Genomic DNA, 17,901 nt, shown 5'->3' with positions numbered 1-17,901 from the left:
CTGCGTCTAATCCTTTTTTAATTAACTTATTATCACAAAATAATCAATCATTTTGATCATTCATGGTAAATAGACCTCATTCACATGAAATAAAACCATATTTCTGATGGTGACATCACAAAGAACAACAAAGAATGTACTTTCTAATGGATAACATCTGGAGCTCTGCATCAGTCCGATACCATTATTCAAAGTGCAGTGGAACCTCGGCATACAAATTTAATTCTTTCTGGAGGCGAGTTCTTAAGGTGAAAAATGTTCGCATGTAAATGCAGATAATCCGTTCCAAAAATATGACCAATATTCCCAATACGAAGCGTATGGAAACTGTACGGCTGCTTACAAAGAACTGACCCAAGCCAAGAATTCCATGTCAAGGCTCCTCACAGGAAGTCGTGCCACCAAGCTTGGGCTAAAAATAGAACAGATCACCCACGCCACCAATCTGTCAACAAAAAAACACCCGGAAAATCACCTAGCTTTTGAACGCATGCTGAAGGTGACATTGGTATCGTGGGTTGACTTTTTCACAACAGCTTTCACTGACAGAAAACAATTTGTAAAAAATTCTTAAACTCGCTTCGGTTGTCTTCGCTTGGCTTTCCACTGAAGCTAACAAGTTTTGAACACCTCCCGGACGTACGCGCGAGTTAGCCGGCATTCAGTTCGGTTCATTCATATGTTGAAAATGCTTTGTATGCTGATGCTAAGTCCTTGCAAAATTTCAATTCTTAAGGTGAAAATTCGTAAAGGAGGACACTTGTATACCGAGGTTCCCCTGTATTTATGCATAATTTGGGGGAAAAAACAACACTTTCAGTGATATTATGATTAAATATTGAAACACTCCGACATTGTGGACTGATAACAATTGACCGTTTGAAAATTGAGACGCTTCTAGTGTCGGAGATTTTAGCAAAGCTGCTGTGTGAAGCAGTAGTTAATAAAATTAGCAGGAAAATTTTAGGAAAATAATCAACGACAGACAGTAGTGTGAACTTCACATCCTTTTTACTGACATTTAATGTTGTGACTAGTTAGTTCCTATTTTCACTTACATTACAGCAGCTATGAATAGCATTCCCTCACTTTTCGGTCTCTTAAAGTTAATAAAAAAGTCCCTCCAGGATTTCATGATTTTGCGATCTTAGAAATTAACGCGAAAGCAAAGAAAGGCATGATATTCGGAGAAAATTCGTGCAGTTTTTCAAAATGAGCGTAGGATTTTCGGCAGATTTGTTCCAAGACACACACACATTCATTCATTCAGTAGTTTTCTGTGTGGAGGGGAAAAAAAAAAAACTCTACAAGCTGTATCACAAATTCTGGGGAAAAATACAATACAAGGCAAATTCAATGGTGTTTTTGGCCATGATGATCATGAATGAATGAATGAATGAATGAATGAATGAATGAATGAATAAATAAATAACCCTTGAGTGTCTGAAAAGCAAACTAAAAAAAAACAAACAAAAACAATAAATAAATAAATAATGAAATGACCCATGAGTGTCTGAAAAGCAAACTAAAAAACAAACAAATTTTTAAATAAATAAACAAATAAACAAATAAACAAATAAATAATCCATGAGTGTCTGAAAAGCAAACTAAAAAACAAACAAACAAATTTTTAAATAAATAAATAAACAAATAAATAACCCATGAGTATCTGAAAAGCAAACTAAAAAACAAACAAACAAATTTTTAAATAAATAAATAAACAAATAAATAACCCATGAGTGTCTGAAAAGCAAACTAAAAAACAAACAAAAAACAAAATAAATAAATAAATAACCGTTGAGTGTCAGAAAAGCAAACTAAAAACAAACAAAAAACCCCCAATAAGTAACTAAAAAAAATAAATAAAAACAGAATAAATAGGCAAACATATCTCTGCTCTGGCTTTCCCATGGAGAAAAACTAACTGCCGTCTCCTTCCCTGAATGTTACATAAAATATTAAACAAACATCTACTTAAAGAAAACTTTGTCATATCAAAGACATTTTTTTTTAATTTGTAAAATTCCATGTATTATTAGTCAAATCATTTCATGTTTTATTAGTCTTGGATTATGTGGAGCATTCACCATCCAAGTCCCTGTGAATGAACCGTTGCTATAGAAACAAAAGACATATTAGAACCAGCGCATTAATTTAAATAAATAAATAAATGAAAGCGGCTGTTATAGAAAAGTAATCAGCTTCTTCTGATGTCTCGGCATCGATCATTCAACATCTGCGCTCACGCCGTCTCTGGTTTATAAAGATTCGGAGAAAAAGGAAGAAGACGTTGCCGTGACGCCGCTCGTTTCTGAGGGCATTTCCTTTCAGAAGGAGGAGGAAGATTAAAACATCCATCTATTTGTCTTTTTTTTTTTTTTTTTTTTTTTTTTTTTTTTTTTGATCTGTTTCTCAGAAATTCACTTAACATTAAGTAAAATAAATAAATAAATAAATAAATATAAAATTTGGATGGAAAATGAATCTACAGTAAAGTGCACTTTAAGTGAGGTAGTGCTGCTGAAGGACGAAGGGGGAAAAATGTCCATTAACATATAAGAGGTTGTTGTTGTTGTTGTTTTTTTTGGTGTTTGTCCTCAAGAACTCGCTGTTGTTGAACTGAGTGACATCCTTCTAGGAAGTGTGTGTGTGTGTGTGTGTGTGTGTGTGTGTGTGTGTGTGTGTGTGTGTGCGCGCGCTTAGATGCCTTTCAGATTGCTTCGCCCTCCACATCCCGTGACCCCTCTCTATCTGTAAGTGCTCATCAACCCACCAGAAGCACATCACAGCGAGAAGCCATTTCTGCCTGAATAAAATATCACAGTGCATGCTGGGATACGAATAAAATCTTTTTTTGGGGGGGAGGACCTCATCCACTTTTCCCTCCTTTTCACATTTCTCACATTAAGCCCTTTATGACATCCTTCTCATCATTATCGGGGTTTAAACTTGTCCCTTTATATAATGGTTATGCTTCAGGTCCCCGGAAACCACATTTCTGTCACAGGGACATGTTTTGTACCTTCAGAGTGGGACTTTTACTGAGGAAAGTTCATGCAGTGAATTAATTTGAATTAACTTTTAGAGTAATTGATAAACAGGACAGGTACAGAACATATCTAGTGTATAAGGAGCTTTATTTTTATTAAAATGACCTATATTAGTACAACTAAATATATTTTTTAGATATACCTTTTTTCTATTTCTTTATCTTCATCATTAGGCTGGAATCTGGGTCCCTGTATGACATGGCTTTAGTACACGACTGTGCTTTTAAATTGTGCTAGAAAATCTTACAAAAATGATTACAATTTGCTTAGCCCCACCCACAAATGTAGCGAAAGCTGTTAACTTCTTCATCCAGTCGACGTCTTATGGCTTTCCTGCATCGTTGCTTCCGTTTCCTACATCAACCTCGACAACCAGGTTTATTTTTCAGACACATTTGTCTTCTTTTGGAAGTGAAACCTTGAGTAAATCAGGTACAAGCACTTTAACATCACATTAACTTTATGGTTTAGTTAAACACCGAGGTCTGAGCTGGAGCGATAAAACCAACAACCCTGGACTGGAATCTGCTTTAAAGGGACATTTCAGGGGGGGAACGCGGTAAAGACGTGTTTGATGTCTGTACTTGATTTATTTTCAGTTAGTTAAAGACACAAGGTACACTTCTATCCTCGAGATGTCCTCTATATGGATGTCTAAATCATCAGACGCTCACCTCAGACATCCTCGGGTGGTGTTCAGGGTCTCGGACAGATGAGTTTGTGTGGATTTGCTGAAGCACTGTTAATGCTGAAAGAAAAACTGGAGCTTCATCCTGAAACAGAATCACTTCATTCTTAAGCACATAGTTAATTGGATTTATTTATTTTTTTGCTTGGATATATTTTTACATACAAATTGTGTTCCTGAGCCGAATAACTGTGTAAACCTGGACGTGATAGTTTTATGAAAAGTAGCAGCAAATGGATTAAAAAGTACAACTCCAACCATTTTTATTGAAATCACTGATGTGAATCTCTCTGCTATAAAAATGAATAAAATATTCATTTGCGGAGTAACAGCGTCTCCATGTTCATCCGACTTCACCCTGTTGTTGATTATTTTCCCATAACTGCAGGCCAGCTTAGTGTTTTATTCCCTTCATAATGCTGAAGTTTATGTTGTTTATCAGTAATGTAACCATAATGCTGTTAATAACGTGAGAGTCTGTAATGGAGCCTCGATGCACTTTATTTTTAAATGTTTAATGAAGCATCATCTCTCCGTCACTAGAGACTGGAGCAATAAATTGACCGTTTCCACACGTCGTCCTTTTAATAAACACACAGCAGGGGAAAAATCTTAATTAGAATTTATTGGGAATAAATACGGACTGTTTATGATCGTCAGAGTTCTTCTTGGTAGTGAACTTGGACTTGCATACATACTGTAATAAAAATAAAACAAAAAAATAAAAATAATTAATAATAATGATAATAATAATAATAATGAATTATAGTGATATATATATAAACGATATATATGCAAGTCCAAGTTCACTATAATTTATTATATATATATATATATATATATATATATATATATATATATATATATATATATATATATATATATAAATACATATTTCATTTATTTTTGTTCTCTGGTCCAGAACATTTCATTTCACCGTGTACTGCATCAGATATATATGGTTAAAGTGACAATAAAATTTTTACTTTGATTTTTGACTTTAAATAAACAAATAAATAAACAAACAAACAAATAAAAAAATAAATAAAATTTTCTTCCATCATCAATTCATCATATTCTATTTTCTGTACCATATCCATATCTTATACCACACATCATATCCCTGGGGACACTCTGGTTGGGGTACCAACTCATCACAGGGCTCAATCACACACACACAAACACACACACACACACACAAACCTAACAATTTAGAGATGCCAATCAACCTATAAAACCTGTCTTTGGACTGAGGGAAGAAATCAGAGATCCAGGAGGGAAGAAACCCTTGAAGCATGAGGAGAACGTGCAAACTCCACACACACACACACACACACACACACACAGGGTGGAGGCAGGAATCAAACTATAACCCAGGAGGTATGAGGCAAACATGGCAAACACACACACATATAGGGTGGAGGCAGGAATCAAACCCTCAACCCTAGAGGTGTAAGGCAAACATGGCAAACACACACACACACACACACACACAGGGTGGAGGCAGGAATCAAACCCCTAACCCTGGAGGTGTGAGACCAACATGCTAAACACACACACTTCATTTAAAATAAAGATTATTATTGATCTGGATGATGATGGTATCTCGGTACAATCCTGAGGTGAGACTCATGCACACTTCTCCACTCTGTAATGAAGACTCTGAGTTTTCTGGCTCTTATTTGTCAGACTAATGCATAATAGAGGTGACAGCTCGTGCATTATTGAAGCTGCAGCTGTGCTGACTTCTCAGAAGTAAAGTGTCCCACTTACACCTCTATTCATCATTCATTCTCACCAGCTCTCTTGTGTGTGTGTGTGTGTTTTATTTTATTGAGCTACAATCATTGTCTCAATAAAATTGGTGCATAAAAAGAAAAATAAAAAAGCATCCTCATAGTGTGTGAGTGTAGAACACAGCAGGATGGATCAGCAGCTCAGTCAGCTTCTTCATTTTCTCCCATTTTTCTGGATTTCTCTGGAATTTTCGGGTCGTTTTACAGGGATATTCAGGTTGGTGTCTTTTATGGAATTTTTGGGTTGTTTTTTCAGGAATTTTTTTTTTCAAATTTTTTCGGGGGTTTTTCTGGAATTTTCTGTAAATTTCGGGTTGTTATTCTGGAATTTTCCAGGTTGTTTTTTGGGAATTTTCATGTTGTTTTGGGGGAATTTTCAGGTAGTTTTTTCAAGAATTTTGGGGTTGTTTTTGTGGAATTTTCTGGAATTTAAGGGTTGTTTTTTGGGAATTTTTTGTTGCGAATTTCCAGGTTATTTTTCAGGTTGTTCCAAACATCATTTCTTTTGAGCTTCAATCAGTGTCTCAATAAAATCGGTGAATAAAAATAAAAAATATTCTCATAGTCTGTTAGTCTAGGACACACACCGGGATGGATCAGACGCTCTAGTGAGAAAAGGAGAAAACAAAGCTTTGAATTTGATCAGAGGAATTGATTAGAAATGTTTATTAAAGATCGGAATAAATAGCAAGTTTATTAGAACATTCCTCCGCTCCAGTATGTGCTGTGATTCCCAGTGCAGTGACTACTTCAGTATTATGATTTTGAGCTCTTGTCATGTGATTTTGTTGTGGTGTGATCACGTGACTTTGTTTTGATTTCTCTCCTGTCTCCACCCCTCTTCTCTGATTGGTTTGCTGCCTGATTGTGACCATGCGTTCTGTTTTAAGCCTATAATAATAATAATTATTATTTTTTAAATGTATGTCCACCTTAAAGTTTCATATGAGTGCTAACTCACGTTATAGATTATAACTATTATTACTCAATCAGCGTTAATGAAGATTATGTAGAAGCATCCAGGCTTTTGCTCACGTTACAGAAACTTGCTAACAGTTTTGTATCTATCTATCTATCTATCTATCTATCTATCTATCTATCTATTATTTTATGAATTTAATTTAAGTATATTTATTTATTTATTTATTTATTTATTTATTTATTTATTTATGATTTTATGAATTTTATTAAATTCTATATTATTATATGAATTTAATTTAATTGTATTTTATTTTATTTATTTATTTATGTATTTATTTACTTACTCGTTTATTGTGTCCATCAAATTATTGATTTTTCTGGGGGTGTTTTTAAAAAGCAAAAATTGTGCCAATTTCATTTCATTTCATTTCATTTATTTTACAGAAAACTAATTAGATTCCTCTTTTAAACTCCTAGCAGTAAAGCCACATATGTAATGACTTGTTCCGAGTCGTTAAAGGAAGAGGGATTTGGATGAATGCGTGTTGTGATGACGTTACATAATACACAATACAAATATCGGCCCAAATCTGCAAAATAAATCTGCCGTCGAATTGCGAGATTCTGTGAATATTGTGGAGTTTTCTTGATTTTCTGTAAACTTCTGTGATCACAGAATCCTGGAGGGACTGACTTATTAACTTCAAGACACAGATTGATGATGAAAAGATTTCTTTTAGGAAGGACTGGTTAATATTGGATTAAATCAGCTAACTTGCAGATTATTTTGGGCAAAATGCCGAGATGACACATGCACAAGATACCATGAGTGACTTGTTACTTCACACTACACAAAACATTTATCTGGATATTTAAGGACCACAAAAAAGTTGTCTTTAATTTAAACACAGTGATTTTTAGCTGTAATAGAAGTTCATTTTCCAGGATTTTCCATATTGTTTTTCGGGATTTTTCTGGAATTTTCGGGCTGTTATTCAGGAATTTTCGGGAATTTTCAGATTATTTGGGGGAATTTTCAGGAAATTCAGGGATTTTTTTTTTTTTTTTCAAAAATTGTCTGGAATTTTTGGGTTGTTATTCAGAAATTTTCAGGTTGGTTTTTTGGGGAATTTTCAGGTTGTCTTTTTGTGCGGGGGAAATTTTTTGGGTTGTGTTTTTTGGGGGAATTTTCAGGTTGGTTTTTTTTGGGGGAGATTTTTGTTCTGGTTTTTTTTTCCGTGTTGTCATTCAGGAATTTTTGGGAATTTTCGCCTTTTGTTTAGGGCAATTTTGGGGTTGTTTTGGGAGATTTTTTTTAGGTGGTTTTTCAGGTTCAGAATTTTTGTTTCTTTTTCTTGATTTCTTTCTTTACCCTTTTTTGTTGCTTGTCAAAGTCACACCAGGTTTTTAGTGCGCATCTCATAAGGCATACACATCATGCATGACGGAAAAGATACAATGCGTACATGATAAAAAATTGTGGCATTTCCTAAGTAAACAATATGCAAAATTATGTAAACAAATTCCACGTGATCCTAAATTAAGTCGTGTCCTTTACAGACGTTAAACAGATCGTTACAGCTCCAGAATTCTTGCCATCCCTTTGAAACATTTCCACAATCACAGGGTTATCGTTTCCATAGTAACAGCTCATACACAGGGACCTGTATCATTAATACACCACATAATCCAAAACATCCATATGCTGATTTCTTTTTAAATATAAAGACGTTTATTTAACATTTAAAGAAGGAGTCTCCAGTGTCAGTGCTTTGTAACAGGCAGAGGTAAAGCTGTAACTTTAATGTTTTCCATCACAGGGAAATCTAAAGCTGGAGGATGTTGTTGTGCTTTACAAGTTTCTCAATAACAAGCTGTATGTTTTATTTCCTTCACCAGAAAGTGAGGGAAGAAGAATATACAGTATGTAGGTTTCAAGCTGCTAAGCGATAACAGGAACTATTTTGTATTTCATTTATTAAAGAATGACTTTTTTTGTTTTGTTTCTTTCAGTGGTACAAGAGGAATAAAACACGCGGTGTCGCGCTGTTACGGGAAAATAATCAGCTTCCTCGGCTTAATCAAACAAGCCCGGGGTCCAATTAACGGCATGACACGGAGTGTTTTATTCCTTTATAAATGAGGGACTCCACACGCCTCGATCGGATCCTTCACTTCCGCTCGAATGGCTTTCAAGTAAACAGAAAAACTGAAACAAATAATATCCACGTTCATCCTCAACAATCACTTCTTCATAGAACAAAAAAGCTGTTTCTTTCTCCAGAATACGAGACGAAACATCTGCATAAACCACATGATAACAAAACATTTAAATAGACTTTGTCTTCTCCGTATTATACAGGAAAGAATAGCATAGAACTTTCCGGGAACTGATTTACAACTGACAATATACATAAAGGGGAAGGTTTTTCCTGCACAAATATTTGACAATTATACAACAATAAAATGTTATTGTACATATGGAACATTTCTGTGTCCTGGCCAGATGCTAGAGGTTCATTTGCAATTGAATGCGACTCAAATTACCATCATTAAGCCTCTGTGTGTGTGGATTTTTTCCTTATTATTATTATTGTTATTATTATACGTAACCCAGTTAAATCTGGCCAAAAAAACAGGTCAGATCCGAGCACGGCATTCACACGAAGCTTTCTCAAGTCTGATAATCCTTGGAGGACATAGCCGACCCTTGCTAAACGCATGTTTCTTAAAATACACAGGGTGAGTCATTGGACGCAGCATTTGTGCCCTGTCTCTCTTGTCACCTTCACTTTGGAACACGCGTAAACACACACACACACACGTTCCCAACATTAGTCAGCGCTGACCACAAGCCCTACAGCAGCGATTATCCACTAGCGCTTGCAGTCCACATCTGACACGGACAGAAACATCTGCCTTGAGAATTCCAGCCAAGAAAACGGCCCAGAAAATAGTTTCCACTTTAAATTTCATGGAAAAACCTTTAGAGTGTCCTTCACGCAGTCCAGAAATTTTGATCTTTCTAAAAAAAATTTAAAAAAAAAAAAAAAAAAAATTTCCTCGCTCTTGTCCATTCCGCAATCTCCTTTCATCCTCATTCGTTAGATCCACAAATATAATGCGTCCTTTTCACTTTTTTAAGGATATTTAAAATCACCTGTCAACCTGCTTCAGCACTCCCTTTTGTTCTCCATCGCAGAGTCCAAAAATAGCGTCCATGCCCGTGCATCCCGAAGCATCCCAACCTCCTACTGTGTCCTTTTCAGAGTTCACCTTTCTACTGCAAATCTTTTTTCCCCGAAAAAGCCTCTTGAAAGGTGGCATGTGGTTTCATCCTTCCTTGAGTTTTCTCGTGAAAAAAAAACAAAACAAAAAACAACCTCTCCACATAGGATCCAAATCCAACATTAGACCTTACAGGGTCTGAAATAAGCCTGGACTGGTTTTAAAACTTCAGGGCCTCGTGTACGCCGACGGCAGAAAGTCTGCGGTTGATGTTGCGGTAACGGCAGCGTAGCAAATCCCAGTAGGTGGAGCGCAGGTCGCGGTTAAAGAAGGCGTAAATAAACGGATTGACGAGCGAGTTGGCGTAGCCGAACCACAGCAGCGTCCTCTCGATCCAAATGGGGACACAGCTGCACTCGATGCCGCATATAAACGGCCTGGCCGTGGTCAGGATGAAAAAAGGCAGCCAGCAGATGGTGAAGACTCCGAGGATGACACCCAGCGTGGTGGCAGCTTTCTGTTCACGCTTGAAGATGGACATGTTCTGGCGCTCGGGGCTGAGGAGCCGAGACAACGCCACGCACTCCTCGGCCACCGGGTGCTGCTGCGTTTTCAGCCCTTGCATCCTCACCGACTCGAAGCGATGCTTGGCGCCGCTCTTTCTCGCCGCTTTGAAGATCTTGTAATACATGAAGAGCATGACGAGCATGGGGATGTAGAAGGCCACAGCGGTGGAGTAGATGGTGTAGCTGAAGTCCTGGCTGATCAGACACACTCCTTCTTCGTTGATGTTTTTCGCCCAGCCGCAAAAGGGCGGAAGCGTGATGGACGCCGACACCAGCCACACCCCGAAGATCATCTTCGCCATCAGTTGACCGTTCTGACGTGCGGGGTACGTTAAAGGTCGTGTGATGCCCAGATACCTGTGAGTGGAAAAATTGTAGAAACTTGATGAGAATTAAACCAAAATACAAGAGTTACAAGATGACATCTTTAAAAGAACGCCAGACCCAGTAATCGTTAGTAACAAAAAAACTCTTGTTTACACACCATGTTTCCTTTATACATCTTTTACATCATATTCAAGTGGAAGCATTTTGCTGCTCAGGATCCTCTGTAGTCACAAATACACTAGTCAGAAAATACTGAATTTCCCAAGCAGCCTGGTGGTAGCTGAGTTATGTTTGGTTGGTTGGGTGTAGGTTTGGTAGGATTTTAGGTGGGTGAGTGGGATAACTTGTTTAGACTGGTTGGTGTCATGGATGGCTTGGCTAATTCCCTGTTGGAACTAGGGGGCATTCCAGCAGGGGTTTGTTTATATCCTGTGCCATGTGTCTTTGTTTATGTTTTGTGTTCTCACGTGTTTGCCCCACCCGTTCCCGCCTCTGCACACCTGTCCCTCATGTTTCACTGATTATCTCCCCTATTTATACTGGTTGTTTCTGATGCGCTCTTTTGTTACTTTATGATGAACCCCTGCCTGATCTCTTTCCCTGCACTTGGGTCTGATTTCTCCCACCCGGCACCCCATGCCCCTGACAGTTGGATGTTATTAAATGAGTGGGTTAGGAGTAGGGATATAACTAAGTGGGTTAGTTGTTTGGGTAGTTAGGTAGGTGGGTTAGGTTTGTTGGGTGTGGGTAGTTAGGTTGGTGGGTTAGTTTGGTTTGGTGTAGGTTAAGTAACTATGTGGGTTAAGTTGGATAAGTGTAGGTAGGAAGATAGGCAGATGGGTAGGGGGGTTAGATTGGTTGCGTGTTATTATGTAGGTAGATGGGCAGGGTTAGTTAGGTGTAAGGAAGAATTTATGTAGGTGGGTAAGTTGGTTAGTTGTTTGTGTGTGAGTAGTTAATTTTGTATTTGTGCAGTTGATTTGCTTTAGGTGGGTTGGGTCAGGTTGGATAGAGGTGGGTGGGTTAGGTTAGTTCGGTGTATGTAAATGTGTTTGTAAGTGGGCAGGTTTGGTTGGTAGATGTGTGGGTAAATCACTTTATTAATCCCTGAGGGAAATTCAGAGATTACACAGTTGTGTGTGCAAGCAAGAGTGAAGAAGCAAATTCAGTACAAATGTATAAAATCTAATATTGGATATAAAGTGAGTCTGGCTTTATATACACACATCCTCTGCGTGATGTGAAAGTGTCTGTGTAATGTTGAAGGATTAACCTCAGGGAAGATGAAGGATCAGTGTAACATATGGTGCAAACCAGCAGGTAATTATGGAGTCTCCTCAGCGGCTCACTTTAAAACAGTGCAGTAAAATTTTATCATTGTTTTTAGATAGCTGCTAATACAATGCTGGTTAAACTTCAGTCAATAGAGTATGGAGAAATTCTTTTTCACTTTTTCGCATATCACAGCTTGTAAGGAAGCCGGGGTCAGAGTACAGCTTCTGCAGTGATACAGCATCTCTGGAGCAGAAAGACCCGAGGGCTTTACTTGTGGACCGAACACTGGCAGCTTGGCTGTGCGGAGGCTTGAATACATGCACTTCTGGTCAGTATTAAAGGGACGCAATATAAACTAGCATGAAGTGGAAAAAATCTTTTTCCAAGGGTCCAAACATAGTAAAGTCATATTTACCATTCTGGGAATCTGAAAAGATTCACCACATGCACTATAAGCTGCTCTAAACAGACAAAAACGAAAGCGTCCGGGATTCAAGGTTAAAACCGCAGCCGATTTACACATTTAAATTAGCGTTAAGTATTCTCTTAGACATTCCTATCACTATCCCGACAGCGCAAGTTAACAAAACCAGCCAAAACCTCAGTGTTTGCATTTGCTAGGGTAGTGGTGTCTTTGTGTTCCCACAGCAAGCAGCTGATGCTGATCTGGGATGATCAGCGGCTCGATCTGTCCACTGCAATCCCGTCCTCTATTCTCTATCTGTGTTTTTTTTCTTCTCTTTCTGGGTTTTTCCTCTTGCACTGAGAAACGGCAGGAGAATAATAGTCCAAATCTATTATCCCAGCTTACAGTATAATTCTATCATTACTTCCCCATGATGTTGTAAAGGGGATCATTATTATTTGCCAACATGTGAAATTCATTCTCAGGTTCGAAGAAGAAGACTGTAATCACCATCACACTTTTATTCATATATTTTTTTAATCAGTAATGTCCTGCAGTTCAAATCTCACACCTCTAGAAGTCATGGGCCATTCAATTCTTTTTTAAAAGCCTATACGTGACGTTTCATTAGACAAAAATATACAGCATCATAAATCCTTTTAAAATGTGGAATGGTTCAGTGCAGCGCTTTCCTTTAAGACAGGAAATATGACTAATATAATAAAATCTGACAAAGACTTCCAGCCAACATCCTCTTTCTCTCTCTCTGTCCTCAGGCTTTTACTATAACTTTCTTTACTTCCAGAGCAGTAAAGATGCACTCTCTAAGTTCTGTAAATGAATCCATTTACAAGGAAAGCTGTAAAATAATGTACAAAAACAAAAGACAAGGGGTGAGCGAGAGAGAGCGAGGGGGGGGGGGCGAATTTACTACAAAACTTCTTTAAAAGGAATGTAAATCTCTTGCGTGTTTACTTTTCCCCAAGCTTGTCTTGACAGGTCCTCATAAGGCTAGGACCAGAAACCAATATTAAAATAATGAACAAAAACAGAAAAAATAGGTGAAAAGTTCAAGAAAGAAATCGTCTTGTCGGCTCCAACCAGGCACCGGGGTGTCATATTTGACCTTTAGAAAAGGAAAAACATGGGACATTTTGTGCACATCGTCGTTTCCTTGGTAAAACAGAAAAAAATAATAAAATAAGAGGGATGCAGTAATCACATCATGACACTCCACAAACTCCAACAAACATGGCAGCTATGCACTCCAACTCCCAGCGATCCCCTGTACTCCCACGTTCAGTCACCATCTGTGTTCTAATTGTTGTCACCCGTGTTTAATTACATACGTCTGCTTTACACTGACTGTTTCCATTCACACGTTTACAAAGCGTGACTTTAGTTCCTGTATTTTAGTGACATTTATTCTAGCCTGAATTCTGCTATCGTTAACCCAGTGACTGGACTTTGTATGTTCCCTGATCTCGACTGTGATCTACTTTGCTTTGATCCTGTTCCTAATTTTGTGAATTTTTGTAATAAAACCCCTTGCATTTGCATCATACCTCCAAGCGTCTGCTTCTTGATGGGCAGAAGGCAAATTGTGAAGCTCATTCATTCAGTCATCTTCAGTAAGCGCCTCATCCTGGTCAGAGTATCCCAGGAACATCAGGCACATCAGGAATACAGTGGAACCTTGGCATATGAATTTAATTGCTTCTGGAGGCGAGTTCTTAAGGTGAAAGTTTGTATTGTGAAACAAATTTTCCTATAAGGAATAATGTAAATATGTAAAGATTATCCGTTCCAGCCGCCCAACAATATGACCAATATTCCCAATATGAAGCGTATGTAAACTGTACGGCTGCTTACAAAGAACCCAAGCCTGACCATTCCATGTCAAGGGTCCTCACAGGAAGTCGTGACACCAACCTTGGGCTAGAAATAGAACAGATCACCCACGCCACCAATCTGTCAACAAAAAAACACCCGGAAAATCACCTAGGTTTTGAATGCATGCTGAAGGTAACGTTGGTATCGTGGGTTGACTCTTTCCAACCAGCTTTCGCTGACTGAAAAAAAATTTGTAAACTAATTGCGGTTGGTTTCGCTTGGCTTTCCACTGACGCTAACAGGAACGGCTCCCAGATGTACGCGCAACTTAGCCGCCATTCGGTTCGGTTCAGTTCGTATGCCGATGCTAATTTCTTGCAAAATTTCAATTGTTAAGATGAAAATTCATAAGGGAAGGCATTTGTATACCAAGGTTCCACTGTACAGTGTGGATGGGACCCCGATCCCTTGCAGTTCACACACACTAGTACCAAATACTAGAAAATAGACACTAATCCATCTTCCTGAGCATTTTTGGGTGGAGGTGGAGGTGGAGGAAACCATAAAACCCAAAAAACCCTCCACTTATTGGATCTAAGAAATAACAGACATCTCGCTCGTCCTACCCAAAGCCTTGCGTGTGAATATCTGCCTCAGAGCCACATGCAGCTCTATAGAGACATCACTCAGACCTGTGATATGGTTGAGGACACTGGCATCTATAAATATGGAATGCTTTAGAGTGAGATGAACAAAGTTAGCCTCGGGTGCAAAGCTACAGGAGCGAACACAACTCAGCAATCATGTCTTGTCTGGATATATTTGGGATTTGGAGCTATAATGAATGAACATGAACACACTCCAGCAGTATTTTGTTATCTGGACAGTCGAGACCATAAGCCGTGCCTGTACTTGAAGCCTAAATGGGAAGTTCTTTAAATATTCATATTAAACACACAGCTGGTTTCTAAGACGTCCTGAGGTGCCGGAAATTTATTATTATTATTATTATTATTATTCTGAACATAACCCAGGTTTTATTTTTTCACCCCTCATTTCAATCCCTCTGCTGTGTTTATGGATATATCACTTCAGCTTCAGCTCACTGACTAAACAAAAACACAGCACACGCCTTAAAGTAGCGTATTTAAGTAAGACGTGATCCAATGTTGTTCTAAGACGTAGCGAGAGACGTTTCCTGTCATTCAGTCCTATTTTTATCCTGACCTTTTCAACTTCCACTCATGACAGAAGACGCCACAAACACACCAGATTCTAAGAACGCGAGTCATATATTTATTTATTTTTTTCCTTTTCCTTAGAAGTGATTTGAGATGCATACAGTCGTTCCTTTAAATATAGTTCTTAAGTATTTAATGTTGTGAGAGCACTGTTGCTAGGCAACTACAAATAACCCACGACAGCACACCAGGCTAGCTAATCGCTGAGGCAATTCATCTAGACAAAACAATAGCTGATAACTTGTTTAAACAAAGAAAACCAGCCAAAATATCAGCAGAATCAACATTCACCTCAGATGTGTTGGTAAATGGCTAAAAAGAAATCAAATATGTCTGAAATTGCACTTAGCATCAACCAAAAATTCGAATTTCTATGAGCTCTCAAAGCTATACTGATGTTGTGAGCCTGACAAAGTCATATTTTGATATGGAAACTTCGAGTAAACACAGTGAACACAAACAGATTTGAATATAAAACTCATTTTCCTCACACACTACAGAATTGTGCCAGTTTGCTAACTAGCATGGTAAGTAGCTAGCTTATTTGCTAGCATAATGAAATGGTTGGCAGGTCGGTATGACAAATGCAGCTTAATAGCTACCGAAGGCTAGTTTAAAGCAAGTTTAATTATTAATTAATTAAGTTAACCCTCCTATTATCCTTGTGGTGTGTTTGATCCCATTTAATGTTTAATGCCACAAAATATATGTTTAAAAGAATTTTTTTTGTCTAAAATTTAATAGGGACAAGCCAGGTAAACATAAAATGGTCATGATAATATGTTTTCAGTGTCCAGTACACGTTTTGTGGCATCAGCATTCCTTGGGGTCAACCTCAAGCTGTTTTAGCTGTATAAAACACATAAAAATTAATTAATCTGCTTTGGTTGTTTTGGATAATATTGAGGTCACTATAACAATCAATTTTATAATTTCACATGACTTCACATGACATGGGGGATGGAAAACCTTACATGTTAAATGTTACTATTGTAGTAATTTACACATCCTAGCTCTCAACACCAAATGGTGGAATGATGGAACTATGAACTAGCCTACAGTTGGGGGCCAACTCTAAGTTGTGCAGTGCAGTGTAAGTTGGGCAGTGGTGGCTCAAGTGGTTAAGGCTCTGGGTCGTTGACCGGAAGATCAGGGGTTCAAGCACCGCCAAGTTGCCACTTTTGGGCCCTTGAGCAAGGCCCTTAACTCTCTCTGCTCCAGGGGTGCTGTATCATGGCTGACCCTGCGCTCTGACCCCAACCTCCAAGGATGGGATATGTGAAGAAAGAATTTCACTGTGCTGTAATGTATATGTGACAAATAAAGGCTGTTTCATTTCATTTTCATTTTTTAAGTAAGTATCACCTCTAAGCTTTTGTATTAGCATACCAGGGAGTCGACACCTGTGAGGTCTACCTCTCCTCTCACCACTATCCTTGTTACATGTCACTATCCTTGTCACATGTTACTATCCTCATTATATGTTACTATCCTTAAAATAACAAAAAAATAAAATAAAAATAAAACCATTAAAAACAAAAACAAAAAGATCTTTTTGTCCAATTTGACATCAATCACTGAGATTGTATGTTGATTTGTAAATTTTTCTATAGTACACGCAATAGAAATTCTGGGTGTTTAGGAAACATAAATTACCTGACAAAATAAACTGGAGAAAAATTATTTTCTGGAGGATTAAATTAACCCCAAGGGAAAAACATGTTTGTAAATTTGAGGATAACAGGAGGGTTGTTCCATAATCTGACCTTCTTAAACTTTATCCTGACATGTTAATCCTGATTAACACACAGCACATTCTGTGAAGAGACATTCAAACAAATTAAGGGCAAAAAACTATCTTTATTAGTCTATCTGTATTATTAGCATATAAGCTCATAAAATGATATTGTATTACTATTATATAAGGTCATAACGATATATTATATTTTAATATATAATATATAATTATATTTTAATATATAGGGTCATAAATATATTCTACCATAGAAGGTCATAAAGTGTTCTGGTATTATTACCATATAAGCTCATAAATGAATCTTTGGGCATCATTTATCAAGCTGAATATGATCAATTTATTCATAAATCATTCAGTAAATTATTCACAGGAGCATTTACACTGGAAATCTGGTATTGATGAAATTACAGTTCATTTGGAAAAATAATTCTGCACCCTATTAGAGCTCCTAGGTTTATGTAAATGTACATAAGGAGACTTTTTTTCATAATTTTACATAAAGTGAAAATTTTATCCACAAAAATTGAAAACTGGAAATTTGTTGATCATTATATATTCAGTACAGTACTTGAAAGAAAGCAATCTAAAAAATTAAGGCAAACGAGATCGGCTATACAACTGGGATAAAAGTAATGGCACCCTATTAAAGCCTTCTGGAAGGTGTAACACACACACCGTCACTGTTCAGTCTTCTGTTGTCGTGTTCGTGAGTTTCGTGGACGTCGCCAAAATAAAAGTCAACCGAGCCTCGAGATGAATGATTTACTGAAAGATTAACGAAAAAATTGATCGTATTCAGCTTGATAAATGATGC

At 37.5% G+C, this 17,901-nt stretch overlaps 1 protein-coding gene across 1 annotated transcript in view; it reads right to left on the bottom strand.

Moving 5' to 3' along the window:
- Positions 1-6,804: 6,804 nt before the first annotated feature.
- The window catches only part of htr7c (5-hydroxytryptamine (serotonin) receptor 7c), a 62,619-nt gene continuing 51,522 nt past the window's right edge, over positions 6,805-17,901 (bottom strand). Inside the window, exon 2 of the mRNA XM_058374382.1 lies at positions 6,805-10,606. Coding sequence (XP_058230365.1) covers positions 9,904-10,606 — 703 coding nt within the window. The 3' untranslated portion in view covers positions 6,805-9,903. The remainder of the gene's footprint in view (positions 10,607-17,901) is intronic.

This window comes from Hemibagrus wyckioides, linkage group LG22 (genome assembly GCF_019097595.1).
Source record: "Hemibagrus wyckioides isolate EC202008001 linkage group LG22, SWU_Hwy_1.0, whole genome shotgun sequence".
NCBI classification, from domain to species: domain Eukaryota; kingdom Metazoa; phylum Chordata; class Actinopteri; order Siluriformes; family Bagridae; genus Hemibagrus; species Hemibagrus wyckioides.
Note: the sequence above shows the minus strand (reverse complement) of the source record. Positions and strands in the feature narration are given on the sequence as shown.